At 38.8% G+C, this 23823-nt stretch overlaps 1 protein-coding gene across 4 annotated transcripts in view; it reads left to right on the top strand.

Moving 5' to 3' along the window:
- Positions 1-23823, top strand: part of LOC108710034 (disks large homolog 2) — a 621594-nt gene that overhangs the window by 190239 nt on the left and 407532 nt on the right. For all 4 annotated transcript variants that reach the window (XM_041584606.1, XM_041584605.1, XM_041584603.1 and 1 more), the window contains exon 2: positions 21222-21386. In XM_041584606.1, coding sequence (XP_041440540.1) covers positions 21222-21386 — 165 coding nt within the window. The remainder of the gene's footprint in view (positions 1-21221; positions 21387-23823) is intronic.

The raw sequence follows: 23823 nt of genomic DNA, 5'->3' as shown, positions 1-23823 counted from the left end.
TCTCCACCAATGAAAACAAATTAAGTATCTTATTATATTGGGTTCACTATTGCCACAAATTTCGTGGTTTAGCAGCAGAGGCCCACTAATGAGATCTTTATCCTGGGTCCACCAATAGCTTAAAGCAGCCGCAAGCTTCAGTTATAAAGATCAGCCAGACCAAGTTGAGTTTGGATGGAGAAAAATTAGTTGAGAGTCATTCAATGTAGGAGGCTGTTTCTTGAGATAAGAAGAGACAATGACAGCCTTGGATGGCAGGGAACTGCAAATCAAAAACAGCGTTGGGCAGAAGCTATAGAGGAAGCAGACCCTGAGGTTGTGGGGGGCCAGGACCATGTGGTTCGCTTCCTCTATAGCTGAAAAGTATACCCCCTTCTCCAGTCACTCTGCTACCTACGGGCAGAGAAGGGGAATACAGGTGGACAGGAGACTTTGGCTTGTGGTGGAGAGTGGGCAGGGGCCATGTAGGGATCACTGTGCAACGGGCCCCTCAAAAGAATTTTTTGTGCATGTATGCAGCAAAAAAAAAATCAAAAAATGTGTTATACAATATGCCCTTTTCTATCCGTTTTCCCCCAAAAGGGCCCCTCAGATGCCTACACTAAAACCATCCCAAGGCAACTGGATTCATGCATGTTTAGATTAGATTAGAACTTCATTGAACTTTTTCTGAATTTCCACTTGTCGTCATGGATATTGAAAGGTCGCCAGTTGAAGCAGGACAGTCCCAGTTCTCACACCCGAAATTCTTTTGCAAGAATGGCCAGGGTTTTCAGGAGAAATGGGTGCATATCAGTAGTTGAGAGGCAACCAGAAAGAGGACATGGCCTAGAAATCCAAGAACATGCCATGATATCATTAGGAGTGCTGTGAGACAACTTTCCATAGCCAGGGGTACTCCCTAAACTTTTTCATTTCTTGTAGAGCACTGGGGAGGACTCCACCTAGAATCCTGCTAGAGAAAGAATTGGGAAGAATGGACATGTGTTCTCAAATGAAAAACCCACTATTAGTGACTGATATAATCCTACTTTATATCTGTGCTCATTTCCTGATCTTCAAGGTGGACCTTGGCCAAAGATTAGAGCCCCAAAATTGAACTTGAATGGAAAAAGTTCAACATAACCACTGCTTTAGATTTTTTTGGCCGTTTCGAAGTAAATCCCAAGCTCTGTAGATATTTCTATTAGATTCTGATCCCTTTTCTTTCATTCATGAATTCGATGAGTGTCATTTAGTGCTTCTCAGTCACTGGTGATTGTGAGTCTCTTCCTTCCTTGCCAATATTATGAAATGCTATTCCATTATCCACTATTTAGCACTGAGTATATAGAGTATATAGGAGAGACCTTTGACCTTAATATGTCTGTTTTACTGAAATGTAATCCGGAGAGGAACTTGTGGCTTGGAGCCAAAAATAAAGCAATGAAAAAGAGACAAACCAATTCTGTAAAGGGCAACTCGAGAAGGAGTCTGCCAAATCAGCGGTATACAGAATTCTAATTATGTGACAATGCTGCACTTATAGGGCCAGGGGGATACACTTGGCTGCTATTTATTGCAACTCCAGTTGTAGAAACATAGAACATGGAGCCAGATTGACACAGATCAGGTGGAAATCTTTTTGTAGCATTATTTTGCCTTTTATTGAACAACCCTTATGTTGCTGGACTGCAGTTACCGGCACAGTTAATTAAGATGGAATTTAAAATTCTGCAATCACTGAGTAAAGTTTGGTTTGTGATGTCCTTTAATGATCATTTTGCAGATTAATTGGTCTTGGATAATGAACCATAGCAAGTTAGAACCTTTGCTACGAGATGAGTCCTGTGGGTTGAATGAGCTGAGCTTGTCAGGGGTTCCAAGATTACAGAGGACTCAGAGGGGATCCTAGTTGGGAGCACAATATATATATGTGTGTGAAACATATAATCTTCCCAAGGTTTACATGCTGAAAATATTTTGCTGTGGGAAATATTTTAATTATGGCCAAACATCTGTTCTGTCTACTTTTGGATTGTACCCATAGTTAAATGGCTATATACAGTGTATATATATATATATATATATATATATATATATATATATATATATATATATATATAATTATTATTATTATTATTTACATTTATTTATATAGCGCCAGCATATTTCACAGCACTGAATATATATATATATATACAGTATATATATATATATATATATATATATATATATATATATATATATATATATATATATATATATATATATATATATATATATATATATATATATATATATACAGTAAAACCTCAATTTTATATCCCCTGATTTTAAGTTTTCCCTCATTTTACAGTGGGGTATAGAAACCAGAAGAAGCCCGCTGGCAAGTTCCCAGAAATTGGATGGCTTTCAAACCTATATCTGCTAGAAGAAGGAAGAGTATAAATAAATATTGTATATTTGATTTTATTGTAGGGTGTTTTCCTTATTTAACAGTTGGATGCAGTTCATAGCTGGCATTATGCTTTAAAGCAGAAATTCCTAACCTGTCCTTCAAGGTCACAACATCTCCAGCTTTAACAGAAATGAGCTAATCAGTAAATAGCCTGTGGTTGCCCTTGAGGAACAGAGTTGTACGTCCTTGTATTAGTTCTTCTGAACACATTATTTATAATGAACAGGAAATATTAGCTTCTTTGGCTCTCTTGCACATCGTAGGTGTTTGAGTACTTTGCTTATCCCGTGCAGGCCTGGAACTCGGGGCAGATATGAGAGGCACGTGCCTTGGTACAGGCAGGGCTGCCATCAGAGGGGGACAGGGGGTAGAAGTGTCCCGGGCCCGGGCATGAAGGGGGGCCCAGCAGTACTGCAGTTTAGAAAGAGCCGGCCCCCCTTGCCAGCGCCAAAGATCTGCGGCCAGCCGAACAGTGGAAAATGGGGAAATGCCGAACAGCTGAACCCACGAAGCTGCGAAAAGACCCGAAGCCACAAAAATAGTCGAAGCCGAAGTCCCGATGCGCCGAAAAGACCCAAAGCCACGAAAACAGCCGAAATTGAAGTCATGAAGCGGCGAAAAGACCCAAAGTAACGAAAGGAGGCAAAGTTGAAGTCCTGAAGCCACGAGTTCAATTCAACTGAACACCAATTTGTATTTTTTTTTAATCCCCTGGTCACCAATGTATTATTTTAATATCCTATAGGCCCCTGCCACCAATGTTTTTTTTAAAAAAAATATTTTTTGGGGCCCCAATTTTTTTTAACTTGTAAGAGGGGCCCTGGCGCCAATGTTTTTTTACAAAAAATTTTTTTACGGACCCAATTTTTTTTAACTTGTAAGGGGGGCCCTGGCGCCAATGTTTTTTTTTTAACTTGTGTGTGTGGGGGGTTACTTTTTTAGCACTAAAGTCTGTGTGGTCTTTTAACTGTGATGTGGAGTGGGCGGGGTCTGGGGCGGGGCTTGGGTGCCAGGGTGGGTGGGGCCCCGAAAATGTTGTTGTACGGGGCCCCGTGATTTCCAATGGCGGCCCTGGGTACAGGTATATGATCTGTTATCCGTTATCCGGAAACCCGTTATCCAAAAAGCTACGGAAAGGCCATCTTTCATAGACTTCGCTTTATCCAAATAATCCAATAATCCAGTATTTTGTACTTGATCCTAAAATATAATTAATCCTTATTGGAAGTAAAAACAGCCTATTGGCTTTATTTAATGTTTATATGATTTTCTAGTAGACTTAAGGTATGAAGATCCAAATTACGGAGAGATCCATTATTCGGAAAGCCCCAGGTCCTGAGCATTCTGGATAACAGGTCCCATACCTGTATTACTTGACCCAGATCTAATTACATGTTCGTCCAGGGTTTTTTCTTAGGTTTGTGTACCTGTTCAGCCCCTATCCTGCTCATCTTTTAGGGGCCACTAGGGTAATAGCAACAAAAATCACAGTTTACATTCTGAGTTGGAGAACTGCAAATAAAAAAAATCCAAAAAACTTCAATGTAAAAAAGACACATTTTTTGGAATAACGTTGACTACATCATACCGAACATTAAGGGAGTTATTTATTAAGCTCCAAATGTTTCTAGTCAGACTTTTAAAGGGGTAAATACCATTTCTTCAGAATTTTTTATTTTTTTGGGGGGGGGGGCTTTATTACCGTATATACTCGAGTATAAGCCGAGTTTTTCAGCATCCAAAATGTGCTGAAAAAGTCTACCTCGGCTTATACTCGAGTCAGCGGGCAGTAGCTGAGATTGCAGTCACTTTTAATCATTCCTATACCAACAGTTCGCTTGGGGAGAGACTGCAATATCACAGAGCGCCCTCTGTTGGTTATATGAAAGAATAACAGTGCGCCCTCTGTTGGTATATATGAAAGAATAACAGTGACTGCAATATCACACAATGCCATCTGTTGATTATATGAAAGAATAACAGTGCACCCTCTGTTGGTTATATGAAAGATTAACAGTGACTGCAATATCACACAGCACCCTCTGTTGGTTATATGAAAGATTAACAGTGACTGCAATATCACACAGCGCCCTCTGTTGGTTATATGAAAGAATAACAGTGACTGCAATATCACACAGCGCCCTCTGTTGGTTATATGAAAGATTAACAGTGACTGCAATATCACACAGCGCCCTCTGTTGGTTATATGAAAGATTAACAGTGACTGCAATATCACACAGCGCCCTCTGTTGGTTATATGAAGGATTAACAGTGACTGTAATATCACACAGCACCCTCTGCACATGGTAGTGGGACATTGAGATGGTACCTTGTATTTAATATAATTTGTTTAAGGGGGTGTTTACTTTTAAATTAACTTTTAGTAAGTTATAGAATATCTAATCCTAAGAATCTTTTCAATTGGCATTCATTTTTTATAGTTTAAATTATTCCTATTCTTCTTCTGACACTTTCCAGCTTTCAAAAGGGGGTCACCGACCCCATCTATAAAACCAAATGCTCTGTAAGGCTACACATTTATTGTTATTGCTACTTTTTATTACTCATCTTTCTTTTCAGGCCTCTCCTATTCATATTCCAGTCTCATATTCAAATCAGTGCATGGTTGCTAGGGGAATTTGGACCCTAGCAATCAGATTGCTGAAATTACAAACCAGAGAGCTACTGAATAAAAAGCTAAATAACTCAAAACCACAAGTAATTAAAAATGAAAACCAATTGCAAATTGTCACACAATATCAATCTCTACATCATACTCAGTGTCGGACTGGCCCATCGGAATACCAGGAAAACTCCCGGTGGGCCCAGGTGTCAGGGGGCCCTTGTGCTGCTAAAGATTTTACCTATTTCATGACCATTTTCTATGACAAAAAATATGCTAAATAGATGGAATAATAGATTACAGTATGTAAAGAATCGAGACTAGGAGAATAGAGGTTCAGTGAGGAAAAGAATAATAATAGTACAGAGAGTGGGCCCCTGGTCTAAGGTTTTTGGGTGGGCCCCTGGTGTCCCAGTCCAACACTGATCATACTAAAAGTTAATTTAAAGGTGAACAACCCATTTAATTGTTTTTTTATTGCACATGGCCCAGGTCCCATATCTGTATATTTTAGTGATAGAGCTGATCAGATTTCAATGTATGTACATTAGCAATGATAGAGATTTGACATGGCAGACAATGTAGCGTCATCACAATCCATTGTGACTTCAGCAGGTTAAGTTAACAGAGTACATTTGAGGTCGGTGTAAGCAGCAGGGATGAGAGCATCAGATCATTGTGAGAGATATTGGAGATATTCAGCAACTGATGGCTTCATAAAAAAACATTATAAATGAAAGCTCTGGGCTTCTTCAGTGATCGTTGGCAGAAAAATAAGTGAAGTGCTAGGGAAATGAATGGAGGCACCCCGCCGAGACATTGTGCTTTCTGGGTGATGTAGATGCATTCCCGGGAAGATATGGAGCATAGCCGTCTTCAGGGTAAATGTGCTGTAATAAGAATACGAGGAGAGTTTTAAAATGCATTTTCATTTCATCTGGGTTAAATATCCATGCATCATTTCTAACGGCGGTGCGGGATGATAAAGAGAGAGGCAGCAGGATCTGTCCTGGAGAGCAACAATAGCAAAAGATAATAGGGATCTCTGTATAGGCAAACAGAGATCCATCTGCCTTTTCTAACAACAGATTATTTACCTGCACCATTTCCATTACATATAGTAAAGATCCGTGTGTCATTAATGAATGGTGTTAATCCCGCGTCCTTGGCAGCGGAGGAGAAAATAATAAATGCATATTTTACGATTATTGCAGTTAGGCAGGTTATATATATATTTATATATATATATATATATATATATATATATATATATATATATATATATATATATATATACGTTCAAAATAGACCAGCACTCCAAATTTTCAATCAAAAAGTGTTTATTTCAACATCACTCAAGTGTCCAACGTTTCGGCCCACATTAGGGCCTTTATCATCCTTGATAAAGGCCCTAATGTGGGCCGAAACGTTGGACACTTGAGTGATGTTGAAATAAACACTTTTTGATTGAAAATTTGGAGTGCTGGTCTATTTTGAACGTGTATACCCTGATTGAGAAGGAAGGAGTGCAAGTACTTTGTGAACATTTATATATATATATATATATATATATATATATATATATATATATATAGACTTAAAGGTTGAACTTCATAGACGTGTGTATTTTTTCATCCTAACTTACTATGTAGCTTCTCCCACAATTGTCTGATATGTACATATATTTATATTGCTTATCAGTGAGGGCCACAGAGGGTCCGTATATACTTCTGTATGGCTATTAGGAAAGGGACCCCTGTAAAGCAAGGATCAGACATATGGAGTGGCAGGTGCACAACATAGGGACAAATCGGGGCACTAAGAAGGGTTGCAGTCAGGGAGCATGGGAATTGTTGTTTGGAGAGAATTAGAATGTGCTTTGGAGTTAAACAGAAGGGAACAGGAACTGTGCGAGTCACTTACCTCTGGTACAGCAGGGGAACAGGCAATGCCCCACTCAACCATCAATGAGATTGTAATAAGCAGGTTATGGGGGAATACATAAGAAAGAAATAGCTTGTGGTTGGGTTGGTCTACTGCAGGGGTAGGTAACCTGCGGCTCCGGAGCCTCATGCAGCTCTTTATCCTGCTTGCTGCGGCTCAGTCTTACAGCTTTGCTTGTCACATTGTCTTTACAGCCCTCCACCTGCTGGCGGCTTCTGGAGTGTGTGACCGCGATAAGCTAGCAATTAGCAGGTGTGAGTTCTGTATAGTAGTCAGAAGGAAGGGGGTTGGATAATGTTATGGTGTAGGTTGAGTTCATGAGGAATAGGCCTAGGGCTGGGCTTAAGGCAAGGTTGTTGAGTAGGAACTTAGGTCAATCATGTATGGGACCAGAAAACTCAGCTCCTAACAGTTCCTATGACTTGTGCCATCATACAGCCCAGTTACAGAAAGAGGAGCAATCCAATTGGCTGGGGGCAGCAGAAAGATCTGAGGCTTGCTGGGAGCCCCAGAGGACCTCTGGGAAAAGAGGAGGACCCAAGGAGTTTTGGAGCCATATCTACAGGGTGGACCAGCTGAGGCAAGGAACTCTTGCTACAACTCCCAGCCAGATTGAGAGAAAGTGTCTAGGAACACAAAGAGGATCCTGATCTTGTACATGCTTGCTACCTTTCTTCCAAGGAGAGGTACTTTAGGGAAGGTAGAGCTTCGTAGGTTAAAACAGCTCTTGGGGAAGGAACATTGTGTATGGGACTGAACCATACATTTATTTCTTCCATTATTATTCCTTGATAATGGAACTGTAATGTTAAAAACACTGTGTCCTCATTGAAGTATTGTTTAAATGCTTTAGATGCCATTGCTTTCTTCTATATGAAGGTCAATATTGCTGCAAATCTCTGTGTATTTTATTTTCCTAGTGGGACCCCCATGAGGTGTATCCCTCAGTTCCCAGTAGGTGAAGACATGTGCTGTAAAATTCCCAGTTTCCCAATATCTTCCACAAGCAAAGAGGCCAGGATTGGAGCAGGTAACGCGCCAGGTTTCAGAGGGTATGGTCCTGTTCTAAGGGAGCATGCCAGGAAAGGGCTACAGTCATTAATCAAACAACATTTTGATTGCAATTCTACACTCACATTTTGCTTTATGATAAGGAAATCTACTTTTTTTTAAGAGAACCTGTCACTGTTTTCCAGCTTGGCAGGCCTTGAATGCTGCCAATTCATTATTAATAAATCAGTAGCTGATCTTCAGCATTAGCAAAAGAATCATTGGATTCCATGGCCTCCAGCCGAGCTTTCACTCCTACTGCTTTCCAATAAGAGCATCTCCTGCTGGGAAGAACTGGCAATTACATCAAACCAATGTCTGGTCTAGAGCAGAATTAAAAGGTTTTTTTTTCTGCAGGATTATTTGTTATTTAAAAAGTTCTATTCAAAAATCCATTTTCTGAGTTTTGAATGTTGAGAAATGATTTTTCTAATCGATGGTTCTACCTGCAGTTTAAAGTTGTACATTTGTAACTTGAGTGCATACGTCAGTTTTTTACGCTTATCCTTCTGTGTGTGGATATGAAATTGATTCCTCTGTCAACTCTTTATTTTGCTAATGCCTTCAGGCCACCATATTGAATTGCCAGGTGTCTAATGGCCTTTAGAAACTGCAAACTGCAGTCATTGGAGAAAGGCACCCGGGGGCCCATTTGCCTTCTTGCAGAAGAATCTCACATTTCAAACAAGGCTACCATGAAAGGCACCTTTCTATGTACGTATGGTCCTTATGGAAGTATCTTTATTGATAGAGAAACAACAACTCAATACATTTCTTTCTTCTGTGCTGAATCCGGGTGCCCTTGAGTCTCTTTCTCTGAAGGGTTTGGAGGTTTCCATAGCCATTAAACAACTGCCATGGCAATATGGTGGGCTGGATGTGCCATCCCAATAGAGTAATAGAGTGACAGAAAGAATTTTACGCATGCCAATAGAATGTTTATGAATGTGTGGGTGTTATTTGGGAGGGTGGGGATGTGCAGACTAAAGTACTTCTAGTAGCTTGTAGCCGTGACTTATCTAAAGGCTTCATGGTTTAGGCCCACAGCCTACATTTTTAAACTGAAGTTGGATACTGTGCAAAAAGGAATGGAGTATGGAGCCTTATAGATGGCTAGATAGATAGATGGGTGGATAGAAAGATAGATAGATGGTAGATAGATAGAATGATAGATAGATAGATAGATAGATAGATAGATAGATAGATAGATAGATAGATAAATGAATGATTGATACAATGAATATGATGATAGATAGATAGATGATAGATAGATAGATAGATAGATAGATAGATAGATAGATAGATAGAAGTATGGCTAGATAGATAGAATGATAGATATAATGATAGATTAGATAGATAGATAATAGATAGGCAGATAGATTGATGATAGGTAGATAAATTTAGCATTACTTCTTTCATTTTCACATGCAAAGTCAAACCTCTGTACCTGAGATCAACCCTATATATTGTTGTTATTGCTGAATATGGGGCATTTGGTTTAAAAGTTGGGGTAAACCAAATGTCATCCATTTATTAACCAACACCAGACCTACTTTGGGTTGGTGAAAGTGCCCTGCTTTATATTTGACCCTGAACCCACCTAGGTGTTGCATTTCTTCTATAAATCCCAGGGTTTCGGCCAGATATTCCAGTAACTACTCTGCATCATGATCATGGAAATAGTCTATTAGAAGAACTACAGTAAACGATGCATTTCTAAAAGTTTCTATTTTACATCAGGCTAAACCTGGCATCATGTATTACAGTCAGCTGATTCAATTACCTATTTGCATAAAATAATTGCAAATATGTGTGACTTTCTCCGTTGTATTAAACAACTAAAAAATTAGCATGAATAAATAATATTAACAAAATGTATTATAAATACAATGCAAACAATGTAAAACATAAAAACATATGATTATGTAAAATAAATATTAAAAATTGTGTATTTCCATCCCATACCATTTTTTTTACATACCTTAATAAAAAAAAATTCCCATTGTCTGCCATGTAACACATAATTTACTAAGCATGTAGACTGCTACTGTATTCACACACGGCTAGAACATTCTCACATCCATGCTCTGTTAAACTTGTGGCAATTTCATCACCATAGCAGCCAATCAGCAGGTAGCATTAACTGGTCTGAGTTTTGAAGGCAACATCTGATTAGGTGCTATGGGTTACTAGGCTGGAGCAAACTTTGCATTGTTTAGCCCAATTATTTATGACATTCCTTCATTGGTGTCTACTGAAAATAAGTCCCATGGAGTCCCATGTTGACCTGCATTCACCCACCCATGAAGAGCAGGGGTGAATGTTCTGTCCATTCGTATACTCTTCGGATCTCTTTGGCGACATGGAGCCTGCAGGAGCAGGTGCAGTTGAAGTGGATTCCAGACAAGCCCCAAGTTTGCATACGCTTGCAGGCTCCATGTTGCTAAAGAGATCTGAAGAGGATATAAATGGACAGAAGATGCCACAGAGGTACTCCAGTGCTTTGTTTTCTGAGCTCAGGATTCCAAAGAGGAGCGCTACTCTATGTAATACACTGTGTGTAAAGAGTGAGAGGTAAAGTGGGCAGATCGAGTGCAGTTGAGTGGGTATTATATCTTTGGTGTTTAGTTCTCCTTTAATGTTCCATAAAGTCCTAATTTTGACTATGGTGGGGGTAGTGAAATGGCCACTAGCTGACACTGCCCCGGACATGCGAAATAAACGAATGAACTTTGGGGGCGAAATGCGTCACCATAATAAAGTTCCCCACCGGCTGCAATTTAATTGTATAGAAATGTTAGAGCAGAGATGTGTCAGCAATACTGGAAGCCTTTCCTTGATAGTCAGATAATGTGTAACAATGTAGGTCACTATCCCATTAACCGAGTTAATTTGTAGGAGACCGGCATTTTTTTTTTACCCTAAAAGCAGGGAGTTAATGAAGCCACATTTTCCATTCTCCATAACGAGTACAACGTGGGCTATATCTAGAAAGACTATTATTAAGGTAACATACAGCACTGGTTCATTTTAAGCAAGTACGGCTCAAGTCTGTCCTCGCTTTGGGCATTTTTTAAAGAGTAATCTTGGTTGTTATGGTGACAGTTGCCTCGGTAACCTTTCCGTAAGTGTCTGTGTGTAAAAAAGTACAGTAACAGTTGGAGATACAGTGAAATGATAAATAGGGGAAGCTGGGAAACTTTCTCCATTTAAAGCCAAAGTTTTGCTTATATGGTTATGATTGATTAAGGAGTGGAAGAAATAAAAGGGAAAATATAAGGAATATATGGAACGGAGATGCCATGTCACTGCTGTTAGCAACTATTAGCCACAATATATTATGTGCAGTACTTTACATTTTTAAGAGGCAGAGGATGGCAAGGCGTGCTGGTGCTGTAATATTTGGGGGTTCTTTAGATCCAAGGAATCTAAAGGCTTTTAGGTACCTTCTTAAAGGTCACCCAAAAAATGTTTCCCCAATGGAGCCTCTGGTTGGTGGAGACAATACTGTTTCTTTAAAAGAATGTCTGCTTGCTCTAGGCTGCCCACACCAGGAGCAAACTCCCAGTGCGGGCGGCCATGCTGTGGCACTGAGAATAGGTGCACAGCTTTCAATAGGTATGTGCGAGTATGTGACATCACAAGCATGCGCATAACGAGTATGCCAAACCACATTACGAACCCTTAAAGATGGCTGCCCTCACACGGGAGCTCTGGGGGTGATCAAATCCAGGTTCTACTGGGGAGAACCCATTTTTGGTGACATATGCCTTTTAAGAAGCTGCCTAAAAGCCTGCACCTGTTTCCCATGCCGCTGGCGGAGAAATAATTTTTGGGTGGCAGGTGCCCATTAACTGCAGACCTGTCTTTAAAGAGTTTTGGAAGAGGTGATGCCAAATGAAGAGATACTGTAAGCAGGTGGGGTCTTTCTCCCCTCAAGGATAATACCGTTGTTATACATAGTTAGGACTGATGCAAGTACACTATCTTGATCAGGTTATGCATACAAACCATGTAACTACATGTCTCTTTTATCAAATGTGGAAATGTCCCCTTTAAGATTAGCATCTAGTTTCCCTTTTGAGTCACACGGAGTACCTGGGTTTACTACATCTGGCATAGTTTAATTAAGGGAAAGAGCTGAAGGCTCTTCCTATTTTGACTCTATTTCAGGTGGGGCTGGATGTGTTGGTGGATCTGTAGTATAAGGGCCCAGTGAGAAGCTTGGTACCCTAAGGAAATGAGGATGGGACCCCAAATAATTTGGTGTGGACAGAGGATATCAGATCCTGTAATAGAACTCTCATTGGAGTGAGTAGATAAAAAGAGCAATCCTGAGTTTCACCGAAGAGAATTGACTTGGGGTAGTCCAACCAAATTGGCACAGATGTTTTCCTGAAAAAAACGTGAAACAATCTGTACTAATTTTTCAGATTTTCTGCCTGAAAACGCAGATTTTTTCAGATTTTTGCTTGAATTATTGCACAAAACTCAGAGCAGATCAGGATATCTTCTCATTGACATATACAACCTCGGCAGGTCTGAAATGCCGGATTGTCGGTTTCAGACTTTTTCCATCCTCAGGGTATAATGAATAAAATTTAGATAAAAAAAAAAATAAAGATTTTTCATCAACAAATAATTCGGATTTTATAGTAAAAAAAAAGTGAAATTGTTTGAGTTTCTGGCATTCGGACTTTAATAAATAACCCGCTTTGTGTTGAGTTACAGTGGAGTCACATCTGACCCTTTCTCCAGCTTTGCAAGGGCTCATCTGGGAGCATCTGAGAAAGGCAAAAACTGTCAAGAAAGAGTTACAGATATACTTTCCTTGCTTGTATCTTCATCGTTTTTATTTCCCTTAAACAAAGATAAAAACTTTAGAAGGTTAAAAAGATGTGTCCCTTTAAAATATCAAAAAGCTGAAAATCCTAATAATCCCGTTACCTAAATACCTCCATTTGGCACTATTTACTTCTTGTGCCCCATCTCCCTCTCTGACCCTCTTGATCACCCATTGTATGCATTCAATGTTCTGAATTCCACACTCAACTCTTGGCCTCCATTCTCCAGTTTTGTCGATTATATTCAGTTGAAAGTGCACTTGATTGTATCAACACGCTAATGTGGTCCTTTTAGCTTGGGAAAATCAAACCTGCTTAATTGATATCTAGCTTGCCAGGCCCATCAGTGGACCCCATACACAGGCCAATCAGCTGCTGACTAGATCTGTAAGAAACAAATTAGAAACTTTTATTGGCCTGTTTAAGGTAACTTACTATATGTTCTCCACAGTAACAGATGCCAGGAGAAAGTGATTAGCTCACAGATAGGGATGGGCGAATTTTTTCGCTTCGTTTCGCCGAAAAAATGACGCCCATAGACTTGTATGGAGACGTGCGTCAAAAAAAAAAGACGCACGACAAAATAATTTCGCCGCGCGACTAATTTTTTTTTACGCCCATAGACTTTAATGGGCGTCTGCGACATTTCGCCGGCGGCGAATTTTTGGCGAAGCGAAACGGGTCAAATTCGCCCATCCCTGCTCACAGAGATACAATGATAAAGGTAAGCTCACCCTGTAGTCACGTTATTAGCTTGGGAAGTTCAGGGCTAGGCATCCTTGGTGGCTTCTTATGAATAGATTTACCAGCCTGAAGTTTGAACATGTCTAGTATCCTTGCCTTTTGCATGGTTTTTTTGTGATGTATTGAAAATACTTAAGAAGCCTATTTAAAAACTGTGGAAAGTGGTTAGTGTCTTAGGACGCAGCTTCAGTTTCACCTAAGTATTCATTGTTCTCTGATGACTCTTTCATGCTTCTATAATTGGTCAAAACCATTATAGAGGAAGTCACTGCACCTCTGATCTAATTACCCCTTACGTAAACAAATTTAGAATGGGGTGGTGCTCTGTTGTATGTTAAACAACACATAGGGGCCGATTCACTAACTTCGAGTGAAGGATTCGAAGGTAAAAAACTTTGAATTTCGAAGTTTTTTTTGGGCTACTTCGACCATCGAATGGGCTACTTCGACCTTCGACTACGACGACGACTTCGAATCGAAGGATTCGAAGTAAAAATCGTTCGACTATTTGACCATTCGATAGTCGAAGTACTGTCTCTTTAGAAAAAACTTCGACCCTCTAGTTCGCCATCTAAAAGCTACCGAAGTCAATGTTAGCCTATGGGGAAGGTCCCCATAGGCTTGGCTAACTTTTTTTGATCGAAGGATATTCCTTCGATCGTTGGATTAAAATCCTTCGAATCGTTCGATTCGAAGGAATTATCCTTCGATCGTTCGATCGAACTATCTGCGATAAATCCTTCGACTTCGATATTCGAAGTCGAAGGATTTTAATTCCTAGTTGAATATCGACGGTTAATTAACCCTCAATATTCAACCCTTAGTGAATCGGCCCCTTAAACTTGAATATTAGAAAAAAAGAAACCAAAGATCCAACTAGCGACACTATGTTAAATAAATTGACAACCTTCAGGATTTTTTAAATAGCACTTAAATTTGCTATGGTGGTCTATGGTGCACTAGATCATGCAAATACAACCTTAAATCATTTTTAAAAACATTTCTAGGCCAGAGAATAATTATGTTGATCTGTGACCCGTAACAGTGATGCCAGAATGGAACGCAATTGATGTCCAAGAAAATCATTTATGAGCACTTGCTTTTTGGCCACCAAAGAGGGTGAGCAACTAGAAAGTACAGTATAAGGTATGATACATACAAGTAAGCACAACCAAAATTAAGCCAGACATTGTGATTCCTGTTAACATAATTTCAGTTAATTCAGCCCATTCCATTTCCACTGATAAATATATAAAGGCTGAACGTGTTTGGCATGGGTGGGGAAAGACATTTTTTCATTATAACTTCTCAATACATTTTGCTCATTGCATTATTTTTTGCAGAAGTCTTGAGTAGTCATCAACCGCCAGCATGTTCCCTGGCTATTCCCACTCGTGCTCCGCTCTGAATGGTTACTTGGCAGATGCTCCTGCGTCACACACAAGAATTTAAGCTTTTTATTGAGGCTAAAATGAATGTGTTCTCGCAAGGAATTTTATTAGCATTCAAAACAAGCCAAAAAACAGTCATCGTGTGTTCAATGCTCTCTTTGTGGATTAGAGGAAAAATAATTATACGATTCAGGTAGAGTGATGGGTGCCAGGATATGTATAGAAATGTCACATTATTGTTTTTAAAATATTCCTTATGCTGGGCTTGTGTTTAAATGAAACGTGTAAATGCAAAAACACTTGACAACCCCCCAGCTTTCCATCACGTACCCGTCATATCTGAGTGTTCAGCCATGATGCCAGGCTAAGAGGTGGTACATATGCAAGGGCTGTGCTTGTTTGACTTTATCAGTTCAAGCTCCCTCTTGGAGGTTTATCTTTTGTTTAGGGCCCACCTTTAGCTCATAAAAAGTAATGAGGGATTAATATGAGACTACTGGGACCAATCAGGCAGGTTCAGGTTGAAATTTGGGTGATCAGCTGGGTGCAGGTCAGACTGGGGGAAGTCCCTCTGTACTAAAGATTTCCTGTCTTGGAATGCAGAGGTAGCATAGAAAGCCTCCTGTCTCCTGCACAAAGTGGCCAAACTTGACTGGCCTGCAAAGAACCTTGACCTCAATCCATCTCTGGGCAGGATGGTGGCTTTACGGTTATCACTACTGCCTTTCATTGTTGGGGTCTAGGCTGCAAAGAGTTTGTATGTCTGCATGGGTTTCCTAGGATTTCCTACCACGCTTCAAAAACATAAAGCATGTTAGTTAGCTCCTGATACAACTGGCACGTGTGAACACAAAATAGACCTTAGACTGTAAGCTCCACTTAAACAATTACTGATGTGAACGAGGTCTGTAAAGTGATGTGGAATATGTCGGTGATGCATAGGACCCGCAACTGAGAACCAAGACTGGTGCCCAATATCACTAATGCTCTTGTGACTGGATGGAAGCAAATCCCACTAACAATGTTCCAAACTATAGTGAAAATCCCCCATGCACAAAACCAGGCCATACAGAATGAGTTTTCTAATATGGGAGCGGAAGAATCTGATTGTTTTTTTCCACCATGAATTTTTTTGTTCCCTGCGGTTCTGTCTGAGTTCTGGATTGAATATCTAGTAATGAATTGTTAGGTTTAGAACTTCCAGTGTGAGTTTGTGTGTGGGAGGTGGGAGGGGAATGCACATGATTATGCGGATATCTGTGTCTGTGATTCAAAAAGAAAATTAACCTGCAATTTAAAATAAGGCATAAAGGTACTGTAGCACGGACACAATTACATGGAACCACAATGAGTCAGATTCAATGTACAAAAGATTATGAAAAAGTAATTGTAGTGTAGGAAGCTGACTGTGAAATTATAGTCAGTTGAGTTTTTTCATTTCATATTTATTAAAGAGAATTATTTGAAAAATATACATTACGGGGCAGATTTATCAAAGGTCGAAGTGAATTTTTCGAATTTAAACACCGCAAATTTTGACCATCAAATAGGCTAAATTCCACTTCTATTTCGAAAATACTTCACAAATTCGACCATTCCAAAAGTACTTTAAAGTACTTTAAAAAACTTCGACTTCGCCACCTTAAACCTGCCGAATTGCTATGTTAGCCTATGGGGACCTCCTAGAACAGGCAGTATTTGGCTAAGTTTTGAGAAGTCAGGGATTTTTTAGTAAAATCGTACGATCGATTTGAAGTACGATTGCACGATCTTAAAAATCCTTCGACTTTGAATGTTGGACTACCCTATTCGATGGTCAAATTTCGAAGTGTTTTTCACCTCGAAATTTGACCCTTGATAAATCTGCCCCTACGACATTTTTAATTACTTATTTTATTGTGCAGTCATTTTATGCACAAAACAATTGTATATAAAAATGTAGTTCTCTGCTGAGTAAAAAAAGGACAATAAGGAGCAGATTTATCAGCATCTTCAATGTTTCACCCAAATTTTTTCCCGAATCTGAGTTTTTTCGAATTTCCAAAATTTTAAGTTTTGAAATATTAATAATAACATATTATTTTTTTTTTAAAAAAAATTTAAATTTCGCAAGCTCATTAAAAAATGATGGGTAGAATGTGATTTCACTACATTCAAAATTTGCTTTGTATCTTTATATGATCCAGGTTGTTTCATTTTTAATCAAAAAGCACACATTCAAGATTTTTGAGTTTTTTCAAAATTGAATATTTTTTCGAAAATTAAATTTTTACTAAATCTATCGAACGATGCTTGTAGCCTTAATATTAATATATAGGCTTTTTTTAAAGGGAACATATACCCGCTCACAAATCTTAAAGGGGCAGTAAACATAAGTACAATACATGGGGCTTGTGCTGAGTGTAATTTTGCCTTTTTTTAATCAATGTAGATAATTCTATTTCCGGTTCACAGATAATTAATTCACTTTCATAATGGATTTCTGTTCTTTCTAGGGTTGCCACCTGGCTGGTATTTTACTAGCCCAGCCTGTCTCCACCAACCCAACTCACCACATTTTCACTTGATTGGGCCCAATCTGTTGCATCCTTCAAGTTCTATTTTAAAAAATGCTGGAAAACTTCTTACATATTTACCATCGTTAATGTTTTTTTTTTTTAATAAAGCTTTACGCCACCTTGGAGAGTAGTGATGAGTGAATCTCGCTTCACAGAAAAATTTGCAAAAAAAAAATTCCTGAAATGCATTGGAGTCAATAGGCGACGCCATTTGTTTATGCATGACAATTTTTTTTCTCACCCCAAATGCACTAAAGTCAATGGGCGTTTTTTTTTTTTGGCAATTTTTTTGCCTTGGAGAAAATTTTGTCTCTGCAACAATTTTGTATTGGCAACATTTTTTGTCATAGTTATAAAATTTGCAGAAGGCCAAATGCAGAATTTTGCCGCAGATCCATGCCTGGTGAAAAATTTTGCTCATCACTATTTTGGAGACATTTAAAAAAAAATTCTTGAATTCACAGAAAAAAGATTAGCTGTGGGTGAAGTTAACCAGAGAAATATTTTTCCAAAACTTGACTTTCCAATATCAATATTAAGACTCCTAGGAGGCAGATTTATCAAAGGTCAAATTTTGAAGTTATGTGAATATTTTTTAATTCTAATAAATTCAAACATACTCAGAACTCGATTGGGGAGTTATTTATGAAATTTTTGATTGAATACGAACAACCCGAAAATTCGAATCAAGTTTTCCTCTTGATTAATATTCGTATTAGAACTGTTTCCAGGGTCGGGGTGGATAAATCTCACATTCAAATTCGAGTTAAATTCGAATTTGTGAGTTTTGAAAAAATTCAAAAATTTGAATTCGAATTTACAATTCGAGCCTTAATAAATCTGCCCCCTAATGTCAAAAAAGTCGCCATAAGAAAAAACACATTGATTTTAATGCATTTGGACAAAAAAGTGGCTGAGACAAAAAAGTCGCTTGGACAAAAAAGTCGCCACAAGAAAAACACCCATTGACTGTAATCCATTTAGAGTGAGAAAAAAATGATTGCGCTTAAAAAAATTTCTGACAGCCATTGACCTCAATTTCTTTCGCTACTTTTTCCGCCAATTCACAACAGATTTGCTAATCACTAATTAGGAGCAAACTTGCGTTAATGTAAAACTGGGGAATTTCGAAAGGATTCTAAGTGGTTTGAATTTTAGCTCATCCGAATGTGTTTGACTGCCTTGAGCCTTCCAACTCCATTCAGCTCAGTATTTAGGAATATTGATATTTACACTGTTGACTAGTGATGCCAGGCAAGAATCTGTGGCGAATTTCCGTGTTTTGCAGCCGGCGAATAAATTTGCAAATCTCCTTCAAAATTCTCTGGTGAAAATTCGGCGTCAATTTACGATTTTCACCTTTTTCGCGTGAAAACATTCAAATTGCTTGATTTTTTTGTGAAAACGTTCGAATTGCAGGATTTTTTGTGAACTTTCCGATTTCACATTTTTTTTGCGAATTTTTCAGCGAATCGAAACGGGAGAAATTTGCCCATCACTACTGTTGACATTTTTCTGCCCCTTCCACCACGGAGTAACTTGTGATGTAATAAATGAAAGATATTGGGGTGGGGGAGGTTTATTGCAAAAGGGAAATCAACTGGAAAAGTGAAGTAGGGCAGCAGCATGCAGCCTTGTTCCATATCGCTAGAGTGTAAGTTCTATGGGTCAGGCACATGTCTCTTACCATATAACACTTATATCTTGAATGCAACTGAGAGCAATTTATATATGTATTGATGTTCTTTCATTGGAATGTTTCCTGTCTGTTCTAGGAATGCATTGTCAGAATGTCTATGCGTCGTGCATACGAGTATCACAATATAAATAAGAAACACACATGCATCCCATAGCAAATACAAATACAAAATACAGGTATATGACACCCTCTACTGGCGTAAGGGGCTACAGACTATTTCCCACTGAAAAGAGCCTTTGTGTCAGCACAAACTAATACTTCTGCACAAATGAGTCCAATTCACATTCATTTTTCATCCTTTTTTAAATGCTCATACAGGTATGGGATCCATCAACCAGAAACCCATTATCCAGAAATTACAGAAGGGCCGTCTCCCATAGACACCATTTTATCCAAATAATTCAATTTTTTTTAAAATAATTTCCCTTTTCTCAGTAATAAAACAGTAGCTTGTACTTGATCGCAACTAAGATACAATTAATCCTTATTGGAAGCAAAACCAGCCTATTGGGTTTACTTAATGTAATGTATGATTTTCTAGTAGTCTTAGGGGCAGATTTACTATGGGTCGAATATCTAGGGTTAATTAACCCTCGATATTCGACCATCAAAGTTAAATCTTCGAATATCAAAGTCGAAGGATTCGATCACAAATTGGCTAGAAAGCCTATGGGGACCTTCCCCATAGGCTTACATTGAGGTTCGGTAGGTTTTAGGTGGCGAAGTAGGTGGTCGAAGTTTTTTTTAAAGAAACAGTACTTCGACTATCGCATGGTCGAATAGTTGAATGATTTTTAGTTCGAATCGTTCGATTCAAAGTTGTAGTCGAAGGTCGAAGTAGCCCATTTGATGGTCGAAGTAGCCAAAAAATACTTTGAAATTCAAAGTATTTTTCATTCTAATCCTTCACTCGAGCTAAGTAAATGTGCCCCTTAAAGTATGAAGATCCAAATTGCTGAAAGATTCATTATCCGGAAAGCCCCAGGTCCCAAGCATTCCGGATAACAGATCCCATACCTGTATTTGATCCCAACTAAGATATAATTAATCCTTATTGGAGGCAAAACCAGCCTATTTGGTTTATTTAACCTTTGTATGATTTTCTACTAGACTTAAGGTATGAAGATCCAAATTACGGAAACATTTGTTACCCAGAACTCCCCAGGTCCCGAGCGTTCTGGGAGGGTGGTTGAGAAGGAAATTCAGCTGAATTAATGGAACAATGTGCAGGATTAGTAAAAATAAATTCTATATCCATGTTTATCATTAAGAAAGGGTTAGAAGACAGTACTCAATTGGAACCTACTGTCTCCAGCACCCTCAGGTAGTCATTGGATGACCAAGGATGCTGGGTAATGTAGGCTTGGGAGCTTGACAACTCTCCAGATGACCATAACAGTTTACACAAGCAGTCTGTAAACCCACATACTGGAATTTGTGTTGTCCAGGACATTGTAAGTGCTAATTATGCTGGTGCCACTGATTTAATGAACATTAATTAAAGAATCCCTGGACTAACGAGCCCACTGGAGGCCATAACTGGGACACCTCTATCTTACCTTCTCAACCCTTAGCATTAAATTGAATTAAGAAATTATGTATCACACTGCCCCTTGCTAAATTGAGAAAAAGAAGGATGTTATAATAGTGTTATAGCCTGGAAAGGGTCAATGCAAATGATCAATCTGTTGTATTATAACACATTTTAATTACTTTTATGCCACTGCACATTTAATTGCATACAGTACTTGTGTGTTAAAGTAACAGCACATTACTTGGCATGGGTATTACTGCCAGAAGACGGTTGGAGTATAATCAGAAATAGCCACCTTGCACTGTTTCTAAGGAAATTCAATTTAAAAGGTTTATATAAGTGGAAAATGCAAAGTCATGATTTTTTTTAACTTTGATTTTTCCTTTTGCTCTAGAAATATCGTTATCAAGATGAAGACACCCCTCCTCACGATCACTCATTACCTCGGCTAACTCACGATTTGACGGGCCCTGAACTCGTCCACGTGTCAGAGAAGAACTTATCGCAAATAGAAAATGTTCATGGGTACGTGATGCAATCGCATATATCACCGCTAAAGGTAGGTACCGTTAATTTATTTACATAAAGTGCCTGGTCTTTGGGTTTTTAACCTTCGGTATTAGTCCAGCAAGTATAAATCCATTTCAAAGCTTTTAACTACCGTATGACATAGGTTTCTACACTTTTATTCATGTGAGAGGTGGAACATGGTCATAGAGTTAAAGACAATACTGTAAAGAAGGTCTGACCCATTGCACAACTCTACGACCTTAGCAGGACAGGTTAGAATTACTGTATACCCAGATTCTATCCCGGGAATATAATTATCCAGTGATTAAGACTGATTCATCATCCCATAACCAAGCTAATATGGAACCCCTGGCTTGTGAAGGCCCTTGAGTCATGAGCTTGGATGTAGTAAGGTCACCCCAGTACCTGTAAATAGGGATTTTGTTCCTGAAGACATCAATGACTACAGTCTTAAAAATCTACTCCAAGGGAATCCATATATTGATGACTGAGAATAGGAGTTGAGGTAGAGCTACATTTTCTTGGATTCTCCAGGAATGAGGGGGCAGTTTATATATTTCCGGCATCTTCAATTATTCATAGATGTTGCTAAAGTTGTATGGAACACTATAAATTTCACCGAATTTTGGCCTCCCTCCACTAGTTGTCACTGTTGTACCTTTTGGGGCTTTCACCCTATACCCTGATGACCATCAAAAGGTTTAAGTGTACGTTGAAGTTCAATAATGGCTCATTGCTTATAGAAATACGGCTTCATGTGATAGGACTTGTCTTTTGCAGATTGATTGGAGCTGAAACTACCACCCCACCAGCTGGAGATGGGATGTTGCTTAGATTACTGTAGAATATTATCTTTATTGCATTACCAAAACACAGATACTTATCATTTCAGGTTTATCATTGTTGAGCAGCATGCAATTGCGTCTCCCTGTAATAATTGGCCTTGTTTGTCTATTGTCGTAGTTTTCCAGACTTCCTCTCTTCTCATTGTGTATATTCCCCAAGGGAAAATAACATTGTGTGGAGAGAAACAGTTGTTCTGTGCTGGTGGCACTTATCTCACATTCCATTCATTGCTTCTGTTTGTATGAATTCATTGCCTGCAAGTGGCAAGCCGACCAGTTTAGAATTACAGTCATGGGCTGAGGGCTACACCAATTGCTATCAGTGGTGGTAGAGGGCAAAAGAAAAAGTAAACCATCTACTATTTTATGGGCTTGAACACCTGTAGTGTTTTTTGGAAGGTTGGCTTAGAACAGGTCCACCAGGTGGGCTAGACACCCATTGTTAGCCATATAAGAAATGGTGCCAACTTAGTCAGTAGTTAAAAAAAATTAATTGGAGTGAGGGCAGATAGAGTTCTAGAGGTGCTTCAGTAGGACAAGGAATAGTAAGCACAAGAATTAGAGGGTCAAGTGACTTGGTGAACATCGATTGGTGCCTTAAACATTGTATATTGTGACTATTGTGAAAAGCCCTGTCTTGATTGGCACCTTCTGTGGTTTAGACGAGTGCAACCTTCTGTCCTCCTTTATTAAATGTGAGATTAGAGCTCAGTGCAAAAAAACTCACCTACTTTCTCTCCATTCCTATAAGTGGAATAAATACGTCGATGGGGAACTCTAACTTTCACCCATCAATGAATATGATTCTAAAAACCCTATAGGAATGAATCGAAAGTGGGTACATTTTTCAGTGGTTAGCTCTAATTTCACATTTTGATAATTCTGCCCCTTAGTGTTACACCAGTACTAGCGGCTCAGTATAGTCCCTTATAGCAACTGCTCTCCAATGCTGCGATTTTGTGTTCTGTTATATTCACATTATTTTCTTACCTGTCAAAAAACATACAAGTCTGCACACTCTTGTTTTCCCAGTAGGGGGCAGACTGGGACCGATCATTCTCCCTTTTAGAACCAAATTTTGCGATCAGCGTTCTAGTTTTTCATATCTTTTTTTATGATGGCAAATTATCATTCCTTTTATGCATGCCTGAAAGCTGTAATTAGAGAAATAATTACAGGTCTCTGTGAGTAAAGTGCAAAGCTATTTCCCTGCATCCCATTTCCCTTCCGTATTGTTTTTTTTTTTTTTTTTTTTTTTTTAAAACTCTGTTTATAACAAACGTCTCATTATGACTTTGTCTTTATTTGTATTCTTGTATTTCCTCATTATTTAATGGCTGTATCCCATGTCCAGCTGCCGTCACCATGTAATTATGAAATTATAAGAGGACAAACCTGCTGATAATAATGGGCATGTATGTAGCTCTGTAATTGGCTTAGAAAGTGGGGGGTAAAGCCCCAGCATAATTTTCATTCTTTTCCCAAAACAGCAAAAACTACTTTCCGTGCATACTCCTTAAAGTAACATGGGGTTATTAATCATATTAATTGAGTTGGATAAAAGAGACACACATCAAGTTCAATTCTTTGCCCAAGAGAAAACTCTTCTACTACTTCTAG

Source organism: Xenopus laevis, chromosome 2S, assembly GCF_017654675.1.
Source record: "Xenopus laevis strain J_2021 chromosome 2S, Xenopus_laevis_v10.1, whole genome shotgun sequence".
In the NCBI taxonomy this organism is placed as follows: domain Eukaryota; kingdom Metazoa; phylum Chordata; class Amphibia; order Anura; family Pipidae; genus Xenopus; species Xenopus laevis.
The sequence above is the reverse complement of the archived record's forward strand: the minus strand, read 5'-3'. Positions and strand labels throughout refer to the sequence as shown.